At 36.8% G+C, this 14,414-nt stretch overlaps 1 protein-coding gene across 1 annotated transcript in view; it reads right to left on the bottom strand.

Annotated features, from left to right (window-relative positions):
- MARCHF6 (membrane associated ring-CH-type finger 6) overlaps nt 1-12,508 on the bottom strand; it is a 70,269-nt gene extending 57,761 nt beyond the window's left edge. The window contains exons 1-2 of the mRNA XM_063298747.1: nt 12,429-12,508; nt 3,758-3,854 (exon numbers count right to left, since the gene is read on the bottom strand). Coding sequence (XP_063154817.1) covers nt 3,758-3,854; nt 12,429-12,447 — 116 coding nt within the window. The 5' untranslated portion in view covers nt 12,448-12,508. The remainder of the gene's footprint in view (nt 1-3,757; nt 3,855-12,428) is intronic.
- Between the last annotated feature and the right edge of the window lie 1,906 nt (nt 12,509-14,414).

The following is a 14,414-nucleotide window of genomic DNA, read 5'->3' as shown; positions in this document are numbered from 1 at the left end:
AAAATACATATAATGAAAGCTTTTTATTAGAAAATATATCATGCCCATTAATCACTAATAATTATATAATCCAAACAAGGTTTACAGAATTCTTGCATAATTTCAATAAGTATAATGGGATTTAAATTATATAAACAGCTTGAATTCTGGGCCTCGTATCCAGAATATGTGTTCATCATGAAGCATACTCACATGTAAAAATTTACTAAAATATTTAACCCTTTAATAAATTTTTTTCTTTAGTTTCTTTAGTTCCTAGGGGGAGGGTTTGGTAGCTTTAGAGGACCCTGATATTGAACAAATAGGAACAAAAGCTCTCAATAAAGTTATCCCTGCTGGGAATATCAAAAAGAGCTTTTTAGCTAAGAGTAATCCACAATGGGAATGAAGGAAGGTGGGACTTTGGGAGGTATGAAAGAAGCCAACTCATCTGAAATAAGGAACCTCAAAATCAACCTTGGAAGTATTCAAAGCATGAAACCATACAAAGGAATGAAGTTACATACATATTCATAAAGGACAGCACTAAGTGATTTCTTATAACCCACTAAATGACAGGATTATTTCTATCAAAATTAGTGGATATCCAATGAACATAAATGTTAAACAATTATATGCCACTTATACAATGTAGCATACTTTAGGTAAAAGGGTGAAAGACAGTGAAGAATTCTATAGCATGCTGCAAGAGATGCTAAACACAACACCAAAAGGATGTATAGGTGATTAGTGATTTCCAATCAATAACTGGTGACTGGAAAAATTGGAGAAATGGAGGGTCCTAAAATTACTGGAAGATTTTGATTAGGTAGATACAATAATGCAGGAGAAAGAATTTTGTGAAGAAGAAAATTCTTCGTTTAATGTCAACATCTGCTTTAAGCAATAACAACACAGACTCTACAACTGAACTTTCCTAGAGAGACAACACTGGAATCAAATCAACTACACAAACAGAAAATGGAGAACTGCAATCCCACTTCGAGGGACAGATTATGGAAAATACCATAAATTATGGTGTCAAATATATAGGTTAAACTTAGAAAATTAAAGTGGACTGGCAAGATTTGACCTGAAGAACATATAGTCAAAATATAAATTAGAGTAAGAACAGATTCAGTATACTTAACTATAGGTAGTCCTCGACTTACAACCACAATTGGGACTGGAATTTCCATTGTAAGCCTTTGTGGTTGTAAGTCGAATCACCACGTGACCAGACCCAATTTTTACAGTGGTCATCAAGCAAATCACTGCAGTCATTAAGCGGACCCAGCTTCCCCAGTGGGCGTTTTTTGCCAGAAAATGGCAAAAAACGTTGCAAAAACACAATCATGTGACCGTGGGACACTGCTGGTCATAAATGCAAGCTGGTTGCCAAGCACCCGAAATGCAATCATGTGACCACAAGGGAGTGCAACATTTTGCAGCACTTGGAAGTGCTTTACAGGCCATAAAGGACCTATTCTGAGGCTATTGTAACTTCGGACTGTTGTTAAATGAATGGTTGTAAGTCAAGGACTACCTTTATGTGAAAGAGAACTAAGGACCAATGGGAAAAAATAGAAATTATGAAAATTGAAGCAAAAAAAATTTACAAAAAGGAAAAGATCCAAGTGACTTCCAACATAAGCTATTACGTTAGCCAAAGATGGGGATAAAAGCCTTGGACAACAAAAAGGATGTACTGAATCCTTTTTGGATGTATTGAATCAACATTTCAACATCAACAAAGAAAATACAAGGAAAACTTTCTCAATCTAGAATATCAATAAAGGAAAATGACAAGAAAAAAAAAGAGAAATCATAGGAAAATTTATAGTCAAGACAGGAATAGTCAAGAATAATTATGGAAGAGAGAGAATAGAGGAAATTGAGGTAAAGGAAATTGGAAAGAAAAAACTAAAAATCTTTACAAATGATATTAAAGAATGATGGAAGCACTTTCAATGGGGAGAATATATTCAGTAAGCAACTCTAGAAGAAACTGAGGCATTACAGTCTAGCTACTGAAGAAAGAACCAGGTGCAAATATAACATCCTTTGAAACTGCAGAGATAATTAAAATACTAACAATTCTATGAAAGCAAATATGAAATGTGTGGCCTTGAGATTGGAAAAGATTGTACAGTTAAACCTCATTCAACTGACCATTTGGGGAAAGGGTTATGTCCATTACTCCCAAATTTCCATTATCGATGAAAGTATGTCATTATTGCCTAATGATATTATTAAGCAAATGACAGAAAGGGTATTGTTTGAATTTCACAACACTGTAGGGATCATTTATATATCATAACATTAAGGTAAAATTAATGTAAATTTGACTGCTTCATCCAGACTATTTTGGATTCATGAACTTCTCTGTTATTTTAGTATGATATCCAGATTGACACTTGATCCATTGCATCTAAAGTCTACTAAGTGGGGCTCCATTAAATCAAGATTACAACTGTATATAGCTATGCTGAAAAAGGCAAATGCAAGAGAATGTGAATACTGGGCTAATTTCTTGCACAAGCAAGATTCAGCTTAAGAACATCTAAATAAAAATAAAATCTTACATATGTATAGAAAAGCACAGCAAATTTCAGAAAAGGCAGAGAGCCATGAGTTCAGATAGGTAACATAATAATGAAGGCAGCAAGAGATTACAAGAAAGACCTTGCATGATAGTTCATGCCAGAATGTGGAATATATTTAGGATAATAGAACATCTGAAGAATCATTACAATGAACAAGAAAATACTGTAAGGACTGAATTTGAAATGACAGTACTTCAGAAAATGAGAAGTAGTTAGAGACAAGGAGACATATTGTCCCCTTATCTGTTTAACTTATAAAGCAAACAAAAGTACTGCAGAATTGTTAAGAGATGACACCTGGAATCAAAATAGGAGGCTGAAGCCCTATAGGCTGAGATACATAGACAACACAATTTTATTAGCTGAAAGTAAAGAAGATTTAGAAAAGCTGAATATAAAATTAAAAATGGAAAGTGAAAATTTGGGTTAATGTTAAATATTAAGACGACAAAGATGTCAACCAACATGCTTAGTAAACTTACAGTTGGAGGTGAAGAAGTGAAGATGGTACATAATTTGTTTTCTTGGGTTCAAGAATAGATAAAGATGGAGAGTAGGCTGGAGAAGTAAAGAGAAGATTAATCCTAGGGTGGAAGGCAATGACAAACTTAGACAAGAAGTGACAATAGAGCAAAATAGTTGAAGCAGTGATCTTTCCAGTGGGAATGTATTGCTATGAAATCTGGATATTGGGAGAGAGGAAAGACCCTTTCAAATTATGGATCTGGTTACTAAGAGTACCATCAACTGCAAGAAACATCAATCAGTCCTAGACAAAGTAAAGGCTAATAGCCTGCTTAAGGAAAATATCAGCAAGGAGAAACTCACATATTTCAGGCACATGATGCAAGTGATGATGATTTAGAAAAAGCTTTTGTTCCTGGCAAGGTTGAAGGAAGTAAAAGAAGGAGATAATAATGGATAAAGTGCATGGACATTTTCAGAGTTTACATGACTGTCTTTGGAGGATTTAAAAATTATTAGTAGAAATATGTTAAGGCAGCAAATATTTGTATAAGGTCAACAGGAGTCAAGTTAGAGTTAGTGCCACTTAATTCACTCAGTACTAGTATCTAGTATGCAAGGATCATTTTGAAGATAACACACTATTTCTGTGTACAAATGATAAAATGCCATGTATAGATATTACTTCAAAGGAAAAAGAAACTTACCATTCTTGATGAATGAATTTAATACTGCCAGTACATACACATGGATGATAGAGAGGCTTTTCAGGAGTTCCTTCAGATCGACATACTCTACATATGTCTGTTGACAACAAAGAGAGTTGATACTGAATAAAGTAAGCATTTTATTTTTTAAGGTATTCAAAGAGTGGAAATAGAGAAAAGGAAAAAAGAAACAGCATGAAGGAAAGAGAGAGACATACATTAAGAATTTACAAAATATAAACATTACGTAAGAATTTACAAGATGTTAAATTAAAAAGGTAAAACATTCGATTACTATTCTTACAAGTAACATTACATTGAAACAGATATAATCACGTGTCAGTTTGACACTTTAAGAACTAATATTAGAATCAAATCTGAGATTGCCAAAATAAGAATAATTAGTCAAAATAATTAATTTCTAAATAAACTTAAACAGTCCATCCTTATTTTATTGGTGATAAAGTTATCACCAATCAGAAGAATCTAGTATTTTAAAAGGCCTGTACATATGAATTAACAGTGTTCTTAAACTAAAAATAAAGAACAAAACTTACCTCTTTAACATGAAGTTGCCTGAATATGAAATATTTTTTTAAATAAATCGTGACCTCCCAGGGAACCTCTAGTGACCCCTCATGGAAACCTAGGGTTCCACAGAACCCTGGTTGAGAAACCCTGTTTTAGAGTTTTTATCTGCCAGAAATTTTTTTACACAAAATGGCCAGGTAAGAACTGTAAAAGCTGCATATACATTGTTGTTGTTCAGGTGTTAAGTCGTGTCCGACCCTTTGTGACCCCATGGACCATAGCACACCAGGCCTTCCTGTCCTCCACTGTCTCCCAGAGTTTACTCAAATTCATGTTCATTGCATCAGTGATGCTATCTAGCTATCTCATCCTCTGCCGTCCCCTTCTTCCCCTTCTCCTCGCCTTCAGTTTTTCCTAGCATCAGGGTCTTTTCCAGTGAGTCCTCTCTTCGCATTAGGTGGCCAGAGTATTTGAGCTTCAGCTTCAATATCTGTCCTTCCAATGAACAGTCAGGGTTGATTTCCTGTAGGATTGACTGATTTGACCTCCTTACAGTCCAAGGGACTCTCAAGAGTCTTCTCCAGCACCACAGTTCAAAAGCATCAATTCTTTGGCGCTCGGCCTTCCTTATGGTCCAACTCTCACAGCCATGCATTACTACTGGGAAAACCATAGCTTTGATTATATGGACCTTTGTCGGCAAGGTGATGTCTCTGCTTTTTAATATGCTGTCTAGGTTTGCCATAGCTTTCCTCCCAAGGAGCAAGCGTCTTTTAATTTCATGGCTGCAGTCACCATCTGCAGTGATCTTGGAGCCCAAGAAAATAAAATCTGTCACTGCTTCCATTTCTTCCCCTTCTATTTGCCAGGAAGTGATGGGACCAGATGCCACGATCTTAGTTTTTTTAATGTTGAGTTTCAAGTCAGCTTTTGCACTCTCCTCTTTCACCCTCATCAAGAGGCTCTTTAGTTCCTCTTCACTTTCTGCCATTAGTGTGGTATCGTCCGCATATCTGAGGTTGTTGATATTCCTCCGGCAATCTTAATTCCGGCTTGTGATTCATCCAGGTTGGCATTTCTCATGATGTACTCTGCATATAAGTTAAATAGGCATTTCTCATGATGTACTCTGCATATAAGTTAAATAAGCAGGGTGACAAAATACAGCCTTGTCGTACTCCTTTCCCAATTTTGAACCAATCAGTTGTTCCATGTCCGGTTCTAACAGTTGCTTCCTGACCCACATACAGGTTTCTCAGGAGACAGCTAAGGTGGTCCAGTATTCCCATCTCTTTAAGAATCTGCCAGAGTTTGTTGTGATCCACACAATCAAAGGCTTTAGTGTAGTCAATGATGTAGATGTTTTTCTGGAACTCTCTTGCTTTCTCCATGATCCAGCGAATGCTGGCAATTTGATCTCTAGTTTCTCTGCCTCTTCGAAACCCAGCTTGTACTTCTGGTACTTCTCGGTTCATATGTTGCTGAAGCCTAGCTTGTAGGATTTTGAGCATAACCTTGCAAGCATGTGAAATGTGCATATACATATCTCTATATAATTTCAATGGAGCACTAGTTCTTAAACTGTTTGACCAATTACCCCTTTTCCTGTTCTCAAATAACATCATTACCCCCACAAAAAAAACCAGGCTCTGTTGTTTTACACAAGTATCTTGGCAGCAGGAGTCCCAAATTGGATCCTCAACTCACAAATCAACAATTATAATTGTTCCATTACCCCAGGATGTACCTAAATTACCCACTTGGGGTAATTACACCCAGTTTAAGAACTACTGCAGTAGAGTAACACGAGGGCCAGTGATTCAATATTCCCAGACTGGCAAGGGCAAGTCCTTTGTGCACAGGGAGTTTTCTGAAACTTGCTCTCCAGTACAGCTGATGGCAAGATGTCAAAGTCAACGGTGTAAAGGCCCTATGACATTTATGAACTGTAAGCTGGCTAAAGTAACAGCCTACTTTGAAGCTACTCTTACTATGGGAGTATGTATGCGTTTATGTGTGTGTGTATACATACATACATACTCTGTGGGTGTGTGTATATTTGTGGGTGTGTGTTTATTGTGTTTATAGTTGTGGCTATATATGCAATAATTTCATTCAGGCTATCAGTCTCTACACTGATTTAGGAAGAAGGCTCACTGAATAAAGAAAAACTCAGAGCTAAGTAAATATACACCTAATATATTGGAAAGGAGATGATTTTATAAAGGAAACAGATTGAAAGTTTGACTGCACAATATTCAAGCTAGACATCAGAAACATTACTTTTACTTTAAGAAAATGACTTGACATATAATTCTGTAAATGAATGTCGTTATTAAAGACAAATATCACTAATTTCCAAGACAGAATCGTGCTATCAAAATTTTCATACAGCGGATTCCCAACTATCCATCAGTTTGTGCCACACCAGTGTTACGGTTTATGTTTCTTAAAAAGATCCAGGAATTATATCTGAGTAAAAATAAAACTGATTTGAGTTTCTAAAATGATAGTAAACAAGTAACCAGTGCCTGAATTATTTTGATGGGAATGCCTTCAGTGTTACAGCTTGCCATTGTTAAAGCTACAATTAAACCCAAGATGTATCTTTTGTTAGCTAACACTATATATACAGCAGCATAATCTTATACATATTTACTCAAAAGTAATTCATAAATATTTAACAGATCTTTTACCTCTTAATTTTTGTCTTATTTTTAAGCATATGTCCAGTGTCTAATTAAACCATTAAACCAGTAAAACAATATAAGATAGACTATGCAAAACACTGTTTCTTAAAAAATATGAAATAATAAAATGCATGGTCATGTGAAGTAAATAAAAATGTGTTAGGTAGTAATAAAGCAATCAATCAGTTGAGAATTGGTGAACAGCCTTGTGGCAACCACCCCATAATGGTGAATGGTGCTGACAATGAAAAGCCTGTTTCTAGGCCCACCTAATTTCTAATGGTGAGAATATCCAGAAAAAGACCCAACCTGCTTATTGTAATACAAAGACAAGCAGTGACAAGGTGAGATTACCAGTGGTGTTACATCAGGAATGCTTGCTCCAAGGATTTAGAACTTTAGCTAAAAACAGCACTTCAAATTGTATCCAGTAATAACCTAGAAACCATGAAAGCCACTTTAAAACTTGCGAGCTGTATTACACTAATCTACCTCTTCCAATTCCCCTTTTGCTATATTTATCACCAAATATAATTCCCAAGCAAACTCAGACTGCATTAGTTCAACATGAAACCTAAGTCAGACTAATATCTCTGTCTAGGAGGAAGACACAGCTATGACACCATCCTGAGTTAGTGAAACATATTCCATCTATTTAGCAGTGTATCATGTTGGCAGTATTTGGTGAAAAGAACAAAAGTTATTTTTCTGATACCGTATTCCAGATCTTTAAATGACTTAACCCAGCAGTACAAAGAAAGTAATATCCCTGGACAGCAAAGAAACCCTCATATCATATTTTGGAAACAATCCAGTAGTATCTTTCCTAGGATTTGCAATTCTCAGCCTAGCCAGCTAATAAAAAATCCATGTCTGATATTAAAAACTGTTGATAATGCATAGAAATTAGCAAGTATACTCTCCCATCCTCCTTCCTGTATAAGTCCTCCAGTAGGATGACCAAGTTACCAAAGAATACACTGAAAGTGATGTCAATATAAGAGTAAAATAAATTTTATTTTAATACATTTTAAAAACATCATTAAAATGCATTAACTCAACTAAGGAAGAAACTAAGTTATATCTGCATAAATAAAAAGTTTTGTCTGCTAGCAGAAGGATGATATAAAGGAACATGATTGACTTTCCTTAATTGAAAGTGTCAAAGCCTAGGAGCAGCCACAGCAAAAGCCTTTCCTCATGTTCCCACAATTTTGAATTATGTTTCAAACTAGATTAGTATCCAGTAGAGTTATTCTAGCAAGGGAGGTGTGCATTTCCTATAACTAGCCCAATCAATTCTGATGATCCTGTTTTGTAGGATAGGCTCCAATACAGTTTTCCGAAATCAAGATGTCTTGTATAAAGTTGAGTATGTATGTGGCAGGAGGAAAGAGCATGTGGATATAAAGTGCATTTCAAACTGAACAAACCAAGTATCTAAAGCAGGCCATGGTACTTAAATATTTAGGATACCTAATGAATTTCTGCCTTTATGATGTTCTAAAACTAACTCGTAATACTTGCCAAAAAAAGACATCAAATTAGAAGGCTTTTACCCTGAAGGATATTGGTTTAAAAATGATGCTGGGAGCTTAACTAGAAGCTAAGGTGTATTTTTTGCAGAAGTCATTTATCCTGCAAATATTACCTCTGAGGATATCTTGGAGATTAAATAATAGAAGAAATATAATAAACATACTTGTAAAGAGCAATAAACTGTAATCCAAATCAAATCTTCATTGAGTGTTTTAAATTTAATGAAATTTAAAGAATCTGGCTTGCAGTTTCCAGGTACATGAGAGAACAATGTTGATGCTCTTTGCTAATGATTTAATATATCCCCTAATGTCCATACATTTGAACACTCTTTAAAATTACAAGATTATTTTTCTTATCACTCAGTCAAGTTTACTTCAAGCAAGAATCAACAAATTATGTAAAATCATAAGGAAAAAGGAAAAAAAGCCAGTTTGGTGTAGTGGTTAAGGTGTTGGCTTAGAAACCAAAAGACTGAGTTCTAGTTGCCTTAGGCATGAAAAACTGGTTGGGTGACTTTGGGCCAGTCACTCTCTATCAGCCAACCTCACCTCACAGGGTTGTTGTTGTGGGGAAAATAGGAGGAGGAAAGAGTATTGGTATGTTTACTGCCTGAATTGTATATGAAAAAAAAGCAGGATAAAAATCTAAACAACAAAATTCAGAGTTGCATCAGCTGTTGCCTCATTTTCATTGCAGCAACACAAATTTTAGCCACCATACAGGTGTTAATTTCATATCTGAGAGAAGTCATATAAAAATTATCTGTTATTCCAGGATATTTTCACAACAAGGGTAAGATATACTTCCAAAAATCCCCGTAGAACTTAGTTCAGTAGCACATATTGCTACTGTTTTTATCTCCCTGTATCCACATAGGTAGGTATGTTCAACTAATGAGGTTTTACAAATGTGTAAAGGGAAGTATGTTGTGCCTAGCCCTGAAAAATATTTTTTTCAGCCTGGGAAAGGTAAGAATATTTAAATATTTTGCAGGTTCCTAAGTACTCTTTAGAATCCAAGTTCTATTGCCCTGCAACAACATCTTAGCTTCAGTCTGATCATTTAACCTTTAAGAGAATAATTGTTTGGCCTGTACATAGCCCAAAGATATTTAAAAATCTGCTGATAACCCACATGATGCTATTTTTTTTGTTCTATTTTAACTTCCCAGTTTGAAGAATAACTGTCAACAAAAAGAAGCAATAAATCTGTCATGAAAAAATGGATCATTATCCAATACCTAATAATCAGTCTCTGAGTCAATATTTCAATTTTAGACCTCCCCATCTCCAAGCTGAGCAGGGCATTTGTTTCCTAAGGGAAGCAAATATGGACCTTAACAGTTTTGTTGCACTAGTCCCAGCACAGATTTCCACTTGTGCACCTTATAGGGGGCAGGTTTACCTTCAAAGAGTTTTAATGCTGCAGTTATTACTTGTCCACTTTTAATTTAAAAAAAGCACTTGATAGTGGTCAAAGATCTTGAAGCAACTAGGAGACATATTAATGTTGTGCATTCCAGAACGTTTTGGAGTAGAAAACCACCCCAAAAGATAAATCTCTTGTAGCCTATTCCTCCCTGTGATCCAACCTTGATGTCTGGCTTTTTAAACTAAAGCTGATATTTTTGATTTTGCCAGAATATATCCTCGGTAGATCCTTCTCTGTATACATTTCATGTCAGAGAGCAGCCCTTCTGGATTGCATTTCACATATTAAGAGTATAAGTTCTGGATTTTAAAAAAAACAAGGTGCCTATCAGTAAATATATTTCTGAGTTTCTCCCATAAAATAATTATACATAGTGAATTAAAATACATTTAAAGAATCTGGTGTGTAATTTCCAGGATCATGAGAACATTATGATGGCCTTTGCCAAACATTTCAATTACTCCTAAATGCTCAAAGGATGAGAACATCCCTTAAAACTACAAATTAAATTCTTTAAGAACTGAAAAAGTATGTTAGCATCTACCATCTTAACATCCAGATAATGCTTCTTCTAATTATGTTTGTACAGATCACATAGTTTGATAAAAGTATGTTGTATTTTAAGGGTTTTTTTTTACTGGATTTATTTCAGAAGTAAATAGATAAAACAAAGGGAAGAAAGAAAGTATATATTCTATTCTATACCAAGATGGCTAGACAATGGAGACACTTCTCACCAAAAAAATTTTCTCTCCATTATTTTTTCTGCATTTCCCCAAGGTGGAACTGGGTATGTAGTACTTTGCTTTCAAATTCTGATCTCTAATCACCAATTATGAAATCAAGTATCTTCTAACAGATATAGAATGCAAACATCTCCTATCTTTTTCCTCAACATATAAGCCATAAAAATATGTGCTCCTAATATTTCTCCCCACTTGGACAGGACTTCTGAAAAAATATTAAAATTAGTCAAGGTAAATTGCCAATTTTTTTTTTAATTTGATGGGCAATTTATAGTTGATGTATGGCGACAGAAGCATGTTAGTTCAAGAGAGTATACCTACTTTTCAGGTAGACATACATCTTTTTCAAGAATAGATATGATTTTAACCTCAAGAGACTTGGCTACCAAAATTTCTAAGGTAGAGATTTTACCAAAGATTTTCTCAGATCATAAACCTGTGAGTTTGGTTTATAAAAGAAATCTAACTCTTTCAGATGGAGATTAAATGAAATGTTACAGAAAGTTGAAATTGTTGAGGATGTAAAAAGAAATTAAAAGAACTTTTTGAAAATAACTTTTTTTGTTGTCTCTTAGATTGTAGACCTGTGAACAATTACTCTCACTTTTCAGCTAAAAAAGTGGAATTAAAATGCTTTGGATAAATCTCAATAACATATTTTCTAGATGCTCTTGAGTGTATCATTTACTATTTTCAGTTTAAAATAAATAAGAAGCAGTTTTATTCAGAATGACTGAGAAGAGCAGTGTAAAGCAAGCTGTAGACTGTGTGTTATAAAATTAATAGTGATAACCACCTTGTTTGTTTGTTCTTCCTCTACAGGACTCAAAGCAGCTTCAGTCCGTTTCTTGCAGTGTTTAGTATCTGCATGACTTCTTGAAGATTTTTCATAGCATGAGCTTTCTGATGTAAGCTCATGACCCAATATGTATACAGTACGTCATTCTTTAAGTATCAAGGAATTTGTGTTGCTTTTTCTAAAAATCAGGTACAATGGAATCTACCCTAATATCCTTCCTCCTTTCAGCAGAAAATAATAAGACTCAGAAACCCAACCCACCCTACCAACTCTTTCAACTGTAGCTGCTTTTTATTGCAGACTACCTTTCCAAATGGTTACATAAGGGACACGTGGAAAATGGGTACAGCTGGCTTAGTCACCTCTTCTTATTCCTTAATGCCAAGTTCAGTGTACCCCTTAGGCACACTTCCTCCCAAACACACCTATTTCAAAACACCTGCACCTTGTTCTTAACTTCTGAATCCCCAATCCAGCCCACAACTTCAAATAGACCGACACACAAAACGCACCTCCAGATTTGCCATGTTTTCAAACAGGGTAACTTCCTTCCCATTCTGACCCAGCGCTCCCTTCAGGAACAGCAGCAGATACCACAACAACAAACCCTCTCCCCCCGTGTTTGCTGAACCGTCTGGGCAACTGCCAGATGCCTCCATACATACGCGTATATACACCAACTTCACACCCAAAGCCTCCCAAACTCTTTCTTGGTCTTGCACCCATTATGCTGTAGAGCAACTCACGACATCTGCAGGCGCCTCAATAGGCCATGGTGGAGGAGGACGACCAGGCGCGGCGTGCGAACAGCACAAACCCGGTCCCGGAAGGCGAGTACCTTTCTCCGGCTCCCCGAGACATCTCCCTCGCCCCCGCCCCCGCCCACGCCCCCGCCCCCGCCCCGGGAGCGCGAGTGGGCTCCAGGACGTTACCTTCCTCGGCGGTCTCCATCTTGTCCGGGTGACGCAGTCCGGCCGCGCAGGCGGGTGAGGCGTGATGCGAAAGTGGGACGGCTTGGAGACTGAGAGCGCACGATAGAGATGAGGCCGAAAGAAGCAATACGGAGCGGGCCCAGCTGGCTCCGGTAGCCTGGGCCCCTTGCGGCCTTGCCGCGGGCTCCCCCTAGAGGTTTTGAGGCATCGCTACCTCAACTGCCGTCGCCTCGCTGTGAAACGTCACAGAGAAAATTCAGAGCGTGAGGAGACTCCTAAGCCAATGCGGGATAAGGAACACAACCACACAATGACCCACATAATGCTGCATGTAGAAACAGCGCTTATTTAACGCAATACATGTATCCATTGCGATGCCTGTCATTTCCATGCCACTGCAACGTCCACCGACACATCCGCAGATACTGACCAAGTATCTCACGCTGGATGAACTCAGGAACTGAATTTTCCATAAAGGAGGATGTAACTACCATTTGCTTGTTTCTCTTCCCCAGGAAAACTTGAGATAACATCCCTAGCACTACTTCCGAGACCCCAAACTTTTTTGGATTGATGTGCACATTTGCAATTTTAAGAACATGAGGGTGCCTTGCAAAGTGGCCGCTGAGGTCCGGGGGACTTAAACAGTCTCAAATTGGCTGTCATGGAGGATCTAAACAGCCAGGAGGCACTTGTCATACACCTAGATTTTCCCCTCCTCACATGATGCTCCATACTGGTTTATCTTCGTCTGTTTTCCAGATAGGTGGGTACAGAGCCAAACAAAGCATGGAACCTGCCCTTCATTTATATTGTCTAATGTAGCTTTTGGAGCTTGTTTGGAGTTCAGAGGCATTCTTGGAAAAATCTTAAAGATAAAGACATGGAATAAATTAAGGAGCATGGCAAGTTCTAAACCAAGACCAAGCAAAGCACTGCTCTGCATCCAATAAACTCAATTTGCCTGTCTGGAGAGTCTCCACCACACCATCTAATAATGTATCTAAATAGAGACATAACCACATTTTCTCATCCCACCCCCTTTTCCCCATCTCGTCTGATGAAGGGTTATTGACATTTGAGAGCTTACAAGGATTTTATAGAAGTTCATTTGTCTAATTAAAGCATTTCTTCTAAAGGTTTATGATACTTCCCCCCCACTCCCACTTTGCATGGCCAACTCAGTTTCCACTGTATTTTCTAAAAATGCATGTTATCTTTTTTGTGCAGTTAGTATGCCTAATATATAATGATTTATATTTGTGATCAAAGGGTTTCTTCATAAATGAATGGCCACACATATAGAATATTATTTTGTCAGGAGGTGCCAATATAGCAGTCCTGTACACTACCACTCACTCAAAATTTTCATGGACCTTTAATATTTAGTGTTTTGCTGTGCTCGGAAAAGTGAGATTGTCATGTGTCCAGCTTAACTTTCAGGCTCCATATTCTATGAATGAATGAATAACTTTATTGATTAGTCAAATGACCATATCTGAATGTTGGGCATCAGCCACTATAAGATATAAAATATAAAATATGATACCATAAAACAGCTAAAATACAGTAAAATTAACTAAAATATACTATGGTGAGATAAAATATGATAAAATACAGTAGGGTAAAATAGCGATAAAATTGTAAGATAAAAATGCAAGATGTGATAAAACAAGTGATAAAATACAGAAACAATGTGAGTTTAAATGAATTCATCACCTTTACATACCACCCCAATGCGTTCTATAAATTGCGTTCTCAGTTGGACAGCCCTAACTATAAACTTAACAGTTCTGTTGACCACATATGTATTTGTGCGCTGGAGGAAGTAACATAGTCTTTTGTTACAATCCCAGTATGTGGTTCCGTCAATTAATGTCTGAAGGTACTGAGCCCTTGCCGGGGCATATAGTTGGCAGTTAAGTGTCTTCTACTTCGGGTGCTCCACAAACACATGTCCTCTCAAGGTAAGGCACTTGATGGAAT

This window comes from Candoia aspera, chromosome 3 (assembly GCF_035149785.1).
Source record: "Candoia aspera isolate rCanAsp1 chromosome 3, rCanAsp1.hap2, whole genome shotgun sequence".
In the NCBI taxonomy this organism is placed as follows: Eukaryota; Metazoa; Chordata; class Lepidosauria; order Squamata; family Boidae; genus Candoia; species Candoia aspera.
This window is presented reverse-complemented; position numbering and strand designations above follow the sequence as displayed.